The sequence below is a fragment of the Notolepis coatsorum genome (assembly GCF_963971535.1).
Source record: "Notolepis coatsorum genome assembly, chromosome: 16".
Lineage (NCBI taxonomy): Eukaryota > Metazoa > Chordata > Actinopteri > Aulopiformes > Paralepididae > Notolepis > Notolepis coatsorum.
The window spans coordinates 42,568,680-42,583,073 of NC_140180.1; the positions used below are offsets into that span (position 1 = coordinate 42,568,680).

Here is a 14,394-nt window from a genome sequence, read left to right on the forward strand (position 1 = left end):
TGTGTACCGTTACACCCCTACTGAATACTGAATCACTAACTCCCTTGCTCAGTCGCTCACCCGCCCGTGTCCTTGTTCACATAAGGAGCAATATATGTCATCATTGTATGTTTCACTTACATTTTTGAAGTCGTGGACCTCCAGTACCTCCTCACTTCCGTTGCCCATTCTGAAGATCTCAATGCGGTGGCCGGGGTCGATCTCCAGGACGCTCTCCGTCTCCATGCCGTCCAACACGGCCTTGTACTGGTGGTCATACACCTGCACAGACACATCAGACGTCTGAATACTCTGAATAACATCACTGTCAATACACCAATGGAATTACATTTCTAACCCTATGTTACCAGGCAAGTTGACTAAAAACTAGGGATGCTCGATATTGTCTTTTTTACCGATACCGATATACCGATATTGTCCAACTCTTAATTTCCGATACCGATATCAACCGATGCATACTTTGACAATAAATAAAATAATAATTTGTTCTTACTTGCTTGCCTGGGTAAATAAAGGTTAAATAAATGTAATTTTTTTTCTTTTTTTGAAAACCGATACCGATATTTTCCGATATCACATTTTTATGCCAATATCGGCCGATAATATCGGTAGGCCGATAATATCGGACATCCCTACTAAAAACACATGTATTTTATTTACAGCAATGGCCTAGAGGAGAGTAGTTGCAGGGGAAAGGATGGTTACACACAAATACATACACACAAATAAACACACACTGCCCGGCAACATCTATCCTACAAATGTGTTATAATAATAATATTATTTTATATAGCGCCTTACATACAGTAACTCAAAGCACTTTACAGACATATAAACTGGGAAATAGTTGTTTGACTGATTTAGTTAAAATGTTATCTTCCACACTGCATGCATGACAGATACAAATACAAAACATTACTAGTACAATCACTACTGTACAGTTATTACACAGGACAAGGCAACATAAGCCAATCTCAGTTTCTCATGTACACGGCACACCCAGCCGGTTGTCTTATGATGTGTAAGAGATCGTTCCTAAGCAATACATTTTTTCTCATATCTTGGGAGAATATCACTCTTGCAAACATGTCTGTTTCAAACGAGCAATACTGCAACAGTGATTGAGCTTTGAGGCATTCAATCTGTAAAATTGCCATATTAATAAACCAAGATCAGTGACAACAATCACTAGTACACAGAAAAGGTTATTTACATTTTCAAGTTTCCGAGTTTAATTGAGAAAGTACATCAACTAGTCTCAAGTTTCCTTGAAATACGTAGAATAAATGCCTTTCTGAATCTCCTGTTATTAATGGATTTCTCCCCTTACGGTTCCCTCACTGTTTATCACAACTGCTTGTTATGTACTGCTCTTGGAGACACATGGATGGATCTTAAAATTCCCTGTCTACAAAAATGATTCATACCCACCAGCTGAAAATATGAATATTAATATTAATCACTTTACCGGTTTCCAGGAACATGCTGCCCAGGGACTACGGTTGAAAATTAGCCGGCTTTTAAATCTGGCACATTTACAGAAATTTTCATTAATGTGCATTGTCTCTGCAAATAAATAAATAAACTGAAAAAAAAACCTGAAAGTAATATTATTTATGTGAGGGTTCTGTTATGAAGAGGAATGTGTTGTTGTGTTAGTCTGCACGTGTCTCAATTGGTGAATCAGAGGGCTGTCTAATGGACACACTCAAACTGGAGTCTACAAGGATTTATATCCCCAATCAAAAGCATTTTGAGGGGTTTTCCTCTCAAGGATCCAACGCAAAATGAGCTTTAACTTTTCAGTCCAATATGTGTTGTTAGTCCACTTATTAACCTTATCCATGACATTTAAATACCATGCGGCACACGTGGCTGTTAAACATGTTTGATTAGAGAGCACAACAGCGAGGATCATATATAATTCTTAATTAAATAAATAAATAAAAGGTACTAGAATATAAATCCATTAACACAGGTCACAACAGCCTTAGCCCCAAAATAAACTGGAAACTGAAATTATAAGACGTCTTATAATTACCCAATTTGCAAATGTCAACTGAGCAACTATGGGAACATTTAAGGCTATTGAAGAGTCTGAAACTCTACACTTGAAAATGACAACAATAGCTGGTGTGCCATTTGAGCATTTTCTTGTTTCATGTTAGCATAAAGGTAGAATTAAGTAATAGATCGTGGGGACTGATGGTGAATGACATTTCAGCATACTGCATGAAAAGAACAATTTTCAGGCCCTTGAATGCCTGCAGACTTCACTGATTATCAGCCATATTTCTGGGATAAACATGCATTTTCCATTCACATGTGTAGTCGGGGGCTGGTGGGTCATTCGACTGCAGGTGGGGCTGTGTATGCAACAAGGGTCGGATCGGAAGCAAGTTGGCTCGAATCCACTGCCTAGATGAGTTTGTCACAGCCTATCAATCGAATGCAGTACATAATGGCTCAGGATATGAGCGTTTATCATTTTATATAACCTATATGCTCAAAAGCATACCAACAGACACTTGTGAATTGCTTAAAGGGATATTTCACTTTAGTAGAACTTGGTAAAATGCATTAGTCTTACCCCCATGCCCCATCTAAGGTCATCTAGAGGTAAGCTAGTGACCACTGGGGTCTCTGTCGTCCGCTGTCAGCACCACCATTCATCCCAGGTGTCAGGCTCTAGGGGACCTAGTCTAAATATCATACTTCTGAAGTATAAATAAACTACACAGCAATATTAATCAATGTAATATATGTTTCTGTGTCAAAGGTACTTGTTTTTCTTTAGCCTATGTTGCCGTTTTCAAATTATCAGTAAAGGAACAATTTCTCATTTGAGGTGTAATTTGACCAATTGTCAACTTTTCACAGAATGTTTAGAATCTTTCTTCCAGCAATTGCAGCAGGTATCCATGGTAAACACCCTACTACAAAGATACACAGCATACTCAAACTTACAACAAATTGACCAGATCTGCTTTTATTTTCCAAAGGTAATACATCTGTAAAGACACATTAAATGCCAAAACAAACACGTAACTTTGACTCAGACTTGTCTATTTGATTGAAATCTGCATATCAGTAGTTTGTTTATACTTCAGAAGTATGATATTTAGACATGGTCCTCAAAATTAATGGAAGTGATCGAGGGGCCTGACTCCTGGGAGGAATGGTGATGACAGCAGACGACAGGGACAGCGTGGTCGCTAGCTTACTCATAGATGACTTTAGATAGATGTAAGACTGCTGAAACTTGTTTCTACTTAAGTTCTACTGAAGTGAAATATCCTTTTAAAGTAATCAATAACTTTTAGGTTGAGCAATAGAGAAGTCAGCACCCCAGCAACAGGCGCACTTACAGGGTTTCATTAAACATTTTTATCAATAAATTGGCAAGTAATAGAGAAGTCGGCACATTGTCAAGCTGTCAATTACTCTCACACACATACATAGCAACAGAAAACAGCAGGCTCATTAGAATAGTTTGAATGATCCAGTATTTGCAGACACATGGCCAGGAAAATGGTTTTTTATAGATTTAGCAGACTCATTAGCCATTCCTTTAGCATTTAAATTCCATGTTGAAGGAGCATAATCCACATTAGCAGACATCCTGCTGCTGCCAGTCAAAAGCAAAAAAAACTAAAAATGTACTTCAAATGTCCTGCATACTCTGTTCAAATGAGACACATTTTACAAACAGAGAGGCTTAAAAACTCTTCTCAATTCAGTTTAGCAGCTAAACCTTAGCCACTAGAGCAGTGGTTCTGAACCTTTTTTGGGTCAATGCTCCCCTATCTGATGCCCAGGTCCCATGGCAAGCTGGCTACTTAACGGCAGCCTTGTTTCAGTAGCTCGAGGGCTGAATGAATTTAGCCTAAATTATCAGCAAGGGGGCATGTCACTACAACGCTACAAGATGAATGGAAGCTGATGCTACTGTGTTTGGGTTGTAAAAAATGTTGATCAGATAATATGATGTGTTTTTCACATGACTATTTTTCATGTGACTATTTGGTGCTGTTTCTGTTCTAATACATCTGTTCTAATAAAATTCTCACCTTTATTGTAAAAGATAGGGAGAGCTTAGCCCTGTTAGCCCATTTATACCAGCCGCGCCTGCGTACAGTATATTATGTCCTGAGAAGGCAGGGCCAGAGGTGTGAATTGCTCTTGCTGAGATCCTCATTTGCAATTGAACAGGGTGAAAAGTCAAAAAAAGAAATTCACAGAAGATGGCACCCCTTGGTGCTAATTGAAAACTTTAACCTACCTGACCCTTTCACATTGGTCTCTCTCCTAGGGTCGTTCAACCTGACTCCCACCGTCATGCCTCCCATCCACAAGGCCGGCAACTCCCTGGACCTCATAATCTCCTAACACCACGGTAACTGTCCCATGTACAGTATCATACCATCTCTTTCACTAACTCTTATGCTAAACCCCAAACCATTCACTCTAACTCACACTGTCTCACGTAATCTACGCTCCCTGTCCCCTCTACTCTCTCCTCTGACATCATGACAGCTCTACTTTTATCTGCTCACCCTTCAGATATGGCAACTTTCACCCTCTTTTCAGCCCTCTCAACCTCCTTCGACAAGCTCTGTCCCCTCGCCAAGAAGCTTGCCAACTGTTCCTCACCTCATCCAGACCATGGCTCAAGACGGGTGCAATTACAGAAGAAATATACAACCTGAACCTGAGAAAAATGGAGCTGCTTCACTTGCCAGTGTTTCCACTGACTGGCCACCATGGAGATGCTGGCCATGGCTCTGTCCCTCACTGCCAAGAACTAGGTGTGGTCCTTGACAACTGGCTAGACTTCAACAACCTGAAGGAAATCGAGGTTTTTCGATGTATGTAATGTATATATTGGTGGAGATGACAGCATCTAAAGGGGCCAGGTCAGAACGGTAGATGTGCATGGAGGCAAGCAACAGTCAGTGTTGTAGCAGCGAGCAGGGTGTCTGCATTCCATCAGCACATAAACAACTGATAAGAACAGCAGCAGGAGGTTTGGGTCAGAGCGATGGGGAGAGGTTAACATCATTAGAAACGGCAGTTTAATGTGTGTTAAAGGTTGAAAGCAGTTGCCATGACAGCGCGTCACATGACAACCAGAAGAGGGGCGGGGCCTGTCATTGATGAATGATGATGATGATTATTATAATGTGAGTGTTTTCCCCGTATGGGTTAGATCTAGACACAAAGCTGACGCGAGCAGACGTTGATCAGAGACTTGGAAACGGCAAGGGGGGGGGGGGGGGGGGGGGGGGGGGGACCGATGTGGCACGACAACCATGAAGGCTTTTGGTTAACAGCTAGGCCGCGACGACCACCGAGCGGGGTGAAAGGAGAGATCATTAGAATAATGAATTTAGTTTTCTTCCAAAGACTTTTCAAGGACAATACAGAATTGATTTCCATCTGATTACGAGGCTTTGTTTATGGAATAAACAACGTTTTCCAAGAAAGGTATTACGCTGTCAAGTGTCGAATTCTTACGAAGGTGGTGAATTGTTATGATTACGGATTGCATTAAAGGGGAATGACAAAGATTGTACAGCCAGTATGAGGAGACATCGGAGAGATAAAACACAACGCAGAGTCAACGGATGAAGAGGTGATACTGGCTGATTGATCGGAATCTAACAAACCAGAACCGGATGATTCTTCCCAAGAATCGTGGGAATAATCTGCCCCTTCCTGACAAAAGAAGCCACCCAACTCCTCCTGCAATTAACAGTCATGTCACGCCTTGACTATTGCAATGCTCTGCTTGTTGGTTTACCAGTTTATGCCACCAAGGCGCTTCAACTCTTTTAAATTTTTTCATTTACATTTAGTGATTTAGCTGATGCTTTTATCCAAAGCGACTTACAAGTTCTATACAACAAGTCAGCAGGATGGGTACAACTCTGGCAGCTAAGTGTAAGTAAGATTGTTCGTCAAACAGTGTCGAACTTGAGTGCTACAGTCTTGAGTGCATAGTAGAATTAGCATAGTAGGTGCTCATACAGAATGCAGTGGCTCGCCTGATCTCCAACCTACCAAAGTCAGCCCACATCACCCCACTTCTCAAAGAGCTGCACTGGCTTTCCATTGACGCACAAATCTCCAGGGAACAGCTCCATCCTACCTCCAGTCAATGGTCTCTAACCTGAAGATCCCTATGCTCTGCTGAAGTGAAGCACAAATTTGGCACTGCTAGATGAACAATACCACTTACCCTTACACTTACGCCAGAGGTGTATGCCCCCTGCTGACCAGTGTTGGGACTAACAGTAACGCCGTTACTTTTGGCGGTAACTAGTACTCTAACTTTTGAAATTCAGTAACGCAGTTACCGTTACTGAATGGTTCGTTACTGGGTTATTTTTATGTAGATTGGTAGCGAGCGGTAGCAATCCAGCGCAGTCCTCCTGACTCCTGTCGGTGTCACCTCACCTGCAGGGACACGCTGTGGGCGTGTTTTGTTTACTATAGTCTTGACTGTCATGGCGGCGCCCACTACTCGCGTTTTTACACATATTCTATGTGTAGCATAGATATTCTCACTATGCTTCAACAAAGCTAGTAGCTGAGTCTAAAGTGGTCCGCACGCGGCGAGCGACCGACATCACCTGGCGATGCGATCGTCTGTCGCTCAACAACAATCGCCTGGCCCCCCACACCAGACCCGACCGTTCAGGTATAATAAGCTATTATTTGTCGCTCTGTCTAGCTGGGGGTGTGGTTACTTGTTTCCGCCCGGAGGGAGATATCAGAGGACAGACCGGATGTTAAGTTGTCGTGAAGCGAGCGTATTAGCAGGTAGCTGTGTTGTGCATTACGAGGGAATATAAACCTGTAAAACCCATATTGAGCTGGAATTAAACCACCATATACGAATACAGCCTATCCTCATTCTTCCTGACATTACTGCATGACTGATCGCTACAATACGTTACCACCGATTGGACAAGTATTATGCACCTGCTGAGAGAGAATGTTTTTTCACTGAAGACGCTGTTCTGTTCTCAACCATCATTTCTTTGGACAATAAACCTTACAAACTACATCAGCTGCAACCTGGACATTAAACTCTGTCAACACCCACAACTTATTTTGTTACCCGAGTATAAAAACACTAGTAGGTGCATCGTGGCGCATTGTTCATTTATTACTTAATGACAAGCGGCCACTATAGCTTCTCCAACTAACGTTATTTATTTAAATTGTTCCTGTTAATAATAATTAATGGTAATGGTAATAATACGTAGGTTATTGATCAATGAATGTATTGATACATTAATGGTGTACAAATGATACACCAGTAGAACTTCTGTACTACTTCTACTGTAGAAGTCATGTTATTTCCTCACTCCTTGCTGTGTCGCCTGCCGTCGCCTAAAAAAATAGGATCGAGGCAGAAATAGCTGCGCGACTGTCGCTTCAAAATCTCCTGCCGTGTGGGCTCTCTCATTCATAACAATGGAGGCGATATAATTCTGTCTGTCTCGTTGCTTAAAAAATCGGTCGCCTCACAAAAAACGCCCGCCGTGTGCGGAGCACTTAACGCTAACATGACTCATCCAAAGCCACTCACTTTCAGGGATCTAGTTAGCATCACCAGGCGGCACACGGCAAATGGGACGGAACACTTTTTTCAACTACTTGGAGAGAGAATATACAAAATGGAAATGAGCTAAAGAAAATGTTTGAGGGGCTGGACTAACGTTACATCTCGACCACCGCAGACTTTGGTGAGTTCAGTGATGTGAATGCAAATTAATGGAAACTGTCAAGTCAACAGATTTTGTAAAAATCTGCAAGGGAATCTCATCAATACTAATCAAACAATATAGTCCTTTCATGCACAATTGATATCCTAACTATTCTAACGTTGCAATGCACGATTGATATCTTAAACAACGTTGCAAGATGGTTATAATGAAATGCTCCGACATCAAGGCTGTTCCTTCAACCTAAGCGGCGATACAATTAGGCACAGCGCATTTCTTATTACGTCGGGACTCGGGACAACATTTGTGTTTGTGTCAGATTTGTGTTGTTTGTATAGACCACATTGCCTAGCAGAGTTCAGTGATGTGAACGCAAATGAATGGAAACTGTCAAATTGATCAACAGATTTTGACTAAGTATCTGTAAGGGCATTAATGGGAGCAATCTTTTTAATTTTTTTACTAAATAGTTACTTTTCACAGTAACGCATTATTTTGGGTGTAAGTAACTAGTAAAGTAACTGAGTTACTTTTGAAATGAAGTAACTAGTAACTGAGTTACTATTTTTCAGTAACTAGCACAACACTGCTGCTGACACAATGTGTAAGTCACTTTGAATAAAAGCTTCAGCTAAATGACTAAATGTCAATGTAAATGCACTAATCCTAGTCTAGAATGACTCATTCATGGAAACTTTTAAACATAAAATATATAATATTCTGACGCTAGGGATCTTTCACTAAAAACAATAACAAAGTGAAGGAGTGTCGGATCATGGAAGTTGTTGTCTTCATTGTTAAAAAGCACTGCACTTTTCTTTGCTTTTAGCTACACTGAGAATTCAAATTAGCCTGACATGGTTTGAAACCGACTGGCAGACTGAGATACATCACCTATCGGGAGATATAGTTAAATAAATAGGATTTGGGGGGTCTAACCTAGGGATTCGTCAATCTTTCTAACCTCAAGGGTCCATTTCATAGATGGTAGTTTATAGCAAAATGTTTTATTTTCTGAATGGAAATTAAAACGATAGCTAAAAAAAATCTCTAAAAAAGCTACTTCCTCAAAGGGAGCTGTCATCTGTGATCTGATCACTCCCCTAAAGAGCCAATTGGCCAATCACATCGCGATAAAGGTAAAGGGGATATGACTCCATTGACAGGTGACCACAGGACACAGCGTCTAAATACCTGTTTCTTTATCCATTGCTGTTTGTTATCGCCATTTGCCTTAACACTTTCCGCGCCAGACCCGATGATAGTCGGGTTAACTCGCCGAACGCTCAGCACCAGACCCGAGTATAGTCGGGTTTTGGCAGTTTTTTCTTTTATTCGATATTTCCATTCATTATCCATCCAGGGAGCCTGGTGTTATCATTGGGAATGGGTCTGAGATCGCAAAAGTCCAATACCGCCGCCTGGTATGTTGCGGCCGGTATTGCACATCCTTTGAAACTCTGTGTATTGGGGCGTGCGTCGATTATATAGGTCCGGGTGGACTTTTCCTTGTCGGGCATGACGAGCGGTTATAATGCATGGATTGATAAGAATCAAACACTCTTGATTCATGTTCTTTGGTGGATTATGTTGGCGACACAATCGATATCAATACTTGGAATGGCAATCAGATAATTGGAATATTATTTTTGGGGTACATCCTAGTCAAGGTAAGGGCTATATGGTATCAATCTTGCGTTGATCCAAGAATTCCTTCATTGCGATCGGAGCGTATGTGTGTAATGTACTGTGTAACGTATTCCGTTGGTGACGATCAAAGCATAAAAAAAACTACCCCCCCCCCCCCATTTTATGCATTCATGATGAAACATAATACCTATAATCTAGATTTGATTTGAGAATAGTAGCTAGTACAGGCAAGAAACGACAACGCTTTTAGTAGAATAGACACACATATGGTTATTATGCAGCCTCTTATATTCACCACGGTATAACACGGGAATGTATGGATGAAAAAATTATTTCTTTTTCACATATTGAACAATAGATACTCGATGTCAAATGGGCAATAGTATTATATCCATAGCTATAATATATAATATAGTTTTAGCCCTGCAAACACCGCCACATATTCCTATACTTTAAAGCATTAGCCTTTCAACCACACAGTAAACAGTGCCCTCTGGCGCTGAATGAGTTAACGTTACTAGCTGTTGTTATTATTGTGTTAACGTGGACATCCCTAGTTAGAATGTAAAAAAGTTCATTCATCTCATCAACTTATCGGCGAGCATGGCTCAGAAACACTGAAAATGAATGGGGTCTGGCGCTGGAACTACAGTATCAGTGAACTATTGGTCAGCCCGCGACACGCTTCAGTTCCGCATTCCACACTTTCAATAGAAGTACAGGGGTTTATAGGGTGCTGGTCCTCAGGGGCCTTTCAATCTCACAAAAGACCCACATTTTACAAAGAAATAATTATAATTGAAAAATAATCTCATCTCTCCATGTGACGTAGGTGGACAAATGCTATGGGGTGCTGCCGTTTGATGTGCAGTTTAATACAACAACTATGTAAGTTCAAGTTCAAGTTTCCTTTATTGCCACACAACCAGGTTGGTGGTATTCTTGATCGGTACAGAGTGGATACATAAAACAGTACAACATGACACAATAAATACATAAATACAGCACAGCACAACACAGCACAACATAAACACACAGAATAATCTAGTCTATCAGGTCAGGAGCTTGGTTACTGTGGGGGCGGAAGGGGGAGAGGGGGGCCAAGGGAGTGCAGGGTCCGAATGGCGGTAGGGAATAAGCTGTCCTTGATGCGGGTGGTTTTTGAAAAGATGGACTTAAAGCGCCTACCTGAGGGCAGGGGCTGGAACAGGGGGTGTGCTGGGTGTGAGGGGTCCTTAGCAATTTTTCTGGCGCGGGTGGTTGTGCGGGAGGTGAAGATGGAGTCCAGGGAGGGAAGGTCACATCCTATGATTTTGGAGGCCTTATTAATGATGCGCTGAAGTTTTTGAATGGAGAGTTTTTGTGTGGAACCGTACCAGACTGTGATTGAAGAGGTGATGAGTATGCTTTGTATGATGGCGGTATAGAATTGGACCAGCAGGTGGCGTTTGACCCTGTACTTCCTCAGTTGCCTGAGGAAGTACAGGCGCTGTTGGGCCTTTTTTGTGATGTAGGTGATGTTGGTGTCCCATTTAAGTTATTGTTGATGTGGGTGCCGAGGAATTATGGATTGGTCAGAGATTGATAGTGGGAGTTTGTGTGTTTTGTTGGCAGATCTGAAGTCGATGGCTATTTCTGTAGTTTTGGAGGTGTTGAGCAGGAGGTTGTTGATGGAGCACCATCTCGCTGCTCTGTCCACCTCTCGCCGGTATGAGGTCTCGTTGTTGTTTGTGATCAGGCCGAGGATGGTGGTGTCGTCTGCATATTTAAAGATTTTTACTGAGCTGTCCAGGGAGATGAGTTGGTTGGTATAGATGGAGAAGAGCCAGGGGGAAAGGACACAGCCCTGTGGGGCACCAGTGCTGAGTGTCAGGGAGTGGGATGTGAGGTTGTTCACCTTGACTTTTTGGGTTCTCTTGTTGAGGAAGTCAAGGATCCAGTCGTTTATGGCCGGGTTGATGTTCATGTCCTGGAGTTTGGAGAATAGTTTGTTGGGGGAGATGGTGTTAAAGGCCGAACTAAAATCAATAAACAGGATGCGTCCGTATGTGTTGGGGGTTTCTAGGTGTAGGAGTGTGTGGTGGAGTACTAGACTAATGGCATCCTCTACTGACCTGTTGGCACGGTAGGCAAATTGATATGGATCTAGTTGAGGTGATATGACGGTTTTTAGGTAGTCTAGGACGAGGTGCTCAAATGATTTCATTGCTGTAGATGTGAGTGCTATGGGTCTGTAGTCATTGAGGCAGGTTATTTTGGAGGATTTTGGGACTGGAATGATTGACTGTTTAAAACACTGCAGGACTGAACATTGGCTTAGTGATGTGTTGTAGATGTCGGTGAATACAGGGGCTAGCTGGTCAGCACAGTAGCTGAGTACTGCAGGGGAGAGATGGTCGGGCCCAGCTGCCTTTCTTTTAAGGTATTACGACTTCAGTTCTTGCTCTAAGCCCTGTGATCTTACAGGACGATTTATTATCTCAAGTTTCAAGTTCAACGCTGACGTCCTACAGTCTCACCAGGTTCACAACTTGAAAGGAAAAATAGAGTGCAAAAAAACACAGAGGCTATTAGCTCTGAAATAGTGAAGGACAACAATACAAAGCCTCCTTTAATGCACCCCCACCCCAACAATAAAAGGCTACAGAGTGTATTCCAACAATGTTCCAAATGACCTGCAGCAAAATGACATTGCATTGTTTGTTTACCACGCAAAAAACCATAGGTTGTATATATTGCCTGTTTACCTAAGAGAAATAACTAAGAAACCATAATGTGTTCATATTGTTTGACCCGTGTTCCTCTGGAGCACCGCGCCTTTCCTGGCATCGGAAGATGCCTCTCGCTGTTGTACAGTAAGATCGGGGAGCCAGAGCTCCACAGTAAGACGGCATCCAAGCTCAAGACAGCGTATGAGGCATGTCATGTGGAAGCCTTGCCAGACAATGCAGTATTTATGTCTTATTCACTTATGCTCTTCCTCCTCGGTGGTCCTTAACAACCTCCGCCTTCGCTCCGGCGGCTTCCTATGTGCACCCACAGCGAGGGAGTGAATGGGAAGCGGCAGGCACAAGCAAGCCCTCGGGTTGTTTGTGTGAATGGGTTCTGGCGGAGCACTGGAGGACATTAAGCAAAGGTCACACTGATGTTACAGGTGAGCGGGTAGCAGTGGGGACTGTGTGTGTGTGTGTGTGTGTGTGTGTGTGTGTGTGTGTGTGTGTGTGTGTGTGTGTGTGTGTGTGTGTGTGTGTGTGTGTGTGTGTGTGTGTGTGTGTGTGTGTGTGTGCGTGCGTGCGTGCGTGCGTGCATGCGTGCGTGTGCGTGTGTGGAGGTGGGGGGTTGCAGGAATGGCAGGGATGAGTTGATGACAATTTGTCCTCTAGTTGGTTGTTCTTGAAGGTTGTGAGTTGGAAACTGAAGTCAGGCAGAACTGGATGCCTGGCACTCACAGCGGGAAGGGAGCAGGGCATGGGGAGTCCTGGGAAAAGCCACACTGGTCAACAATCACAGTCCTACTCCAATGGACAAAGAGACAGCCAGATTGTGATTTAGCTCACCATTGACAGAATTAAACAACAAGATGTTGTGTGGGACTTCGTGTGCCTGATGAATAATAGTATGGGGGAAATTATATGTGGCTGCAGTTACTTTAATTAATGTCTCCCAGGTATAGACAAATCACCAATGGACTTTTATGTAGCCAAGCATAAACTCAAACCAGCAGGGTGTCTGTTTTTCATCCCCCCTTTCTTACCAGAAGAGATATAGGAAGCTCCCTCCCTCCCCCTCTCTCTCCCCCTCTCTCTCTCTCTCTCTCTCTCTCTCTCTCTCTCTCTCTCTCTCTCTCTCTCTCTCTCTCTCTCTCTCTCTCTCTCTCTCTCTCTCTCTCTCTCTCTCTCTCTCTCTCTCTCTCTCTCTCTCTCTCTCTCTCTCTCTCTCTCTCTCTCTCTCTCTGTATCTGAGCAGCTTTTAACAGAGGCTGCAACACCGCTGGCTCCCTGTCCTCCAACAGCAAGCTACAACAGGGTGAATTTACAGAGCTCGACTGTTCACATGGCCAGTCATATGAGAACTAAGTAATTTCTCCCAAGGGATGCATTCTACTTCGCAATGTTGTTTTATTAGGCTTTCTCTCTCTTTCTCTTTTTTTTCAGGGAGGAAAAAGGGAACATCTCTGTTAAAGCTATTGAAAACCGCCACCACGCAGCCACAGATTTTCCACCACCATAAATCATCTTCTGCCTTGATCAGGCTTTCCCAACCCCCGATCCCATCCAAGTGCGGTGCCACCTGATATGAGAATGAGGCCCCACGAAAAATTCCTAATACAATTAGATTGACTGTAATATATAATATATTTATTTTAAATAAATAAATGTTTTAATTAATGCCAACCAGTGACACAAGTAGCTTTAGATTCACAAGCTTTAGATACAGTTGCTGCATTGTTGATACAGTAAACATCAACAATGTGACAACCTAATTTTCAGCTGTAAAAGTTGGATTCAGAATTTCCTGAACTGAATATTGGGTCACTTGCCAATATAAGTTGGGATCTCCTGCCCTAGATCAAAGAAAATCAGAGATTCACAAATTTAAGTAATATACAAAAAGAAGAGATGAGAGAGATCCTGTAAACAAACCTGGGATAATTCATAGAAATATAAGACACTAAACCTGCGGGAGAAAGAAGGTGGGGGGGGGGGGGGCTACAAAAACTGGTTCCTACCGTACGGACATACTGGTGCGACAGAGATAACCACAGGGGAAATATCTCCGGCTAGTGTAGAGCAGCCGGAGACAGTGCTGCAGATGGCCTTCGCACATGTGAACACATGTTCAATATCTGTCTGCAGTATCACACACACACTGTTTGTATATAAGATAAGATAAACCTTTATTCTTCCCCGTGGGGAGATTCACATTTACATTTTCAGAAATTCATGTGACATAGCAGCACTGAAGAGAGAGAGAGAGAGAGAGAGAGAGAGAGAGAGAGAGAGAGAGA

At 42.6% G+C, this 14,394-nt stretch overlaps 1 protein-coding gene across 1 annotated transcript in view; it reads right to left on the minus strand.

The window, feature by feature from the left end:
• tnmd (tenomodulin) overlaps window positions 1-14,394 on the minus strand; it is a 96,079-nt gene that overhangs the window by 43,298 nt on the left and 38,387 nt on the right. The window contains exon 3 of the mRNA XM_084331836.1: window positions 121-261. Within this exon, the coding sequence (XP_084187962.1) occupies window positions 121-261 (141 nt within the window). The remainder of the gene's footprint in view (window positions 1-120; window positions 262-14,394) is intronic.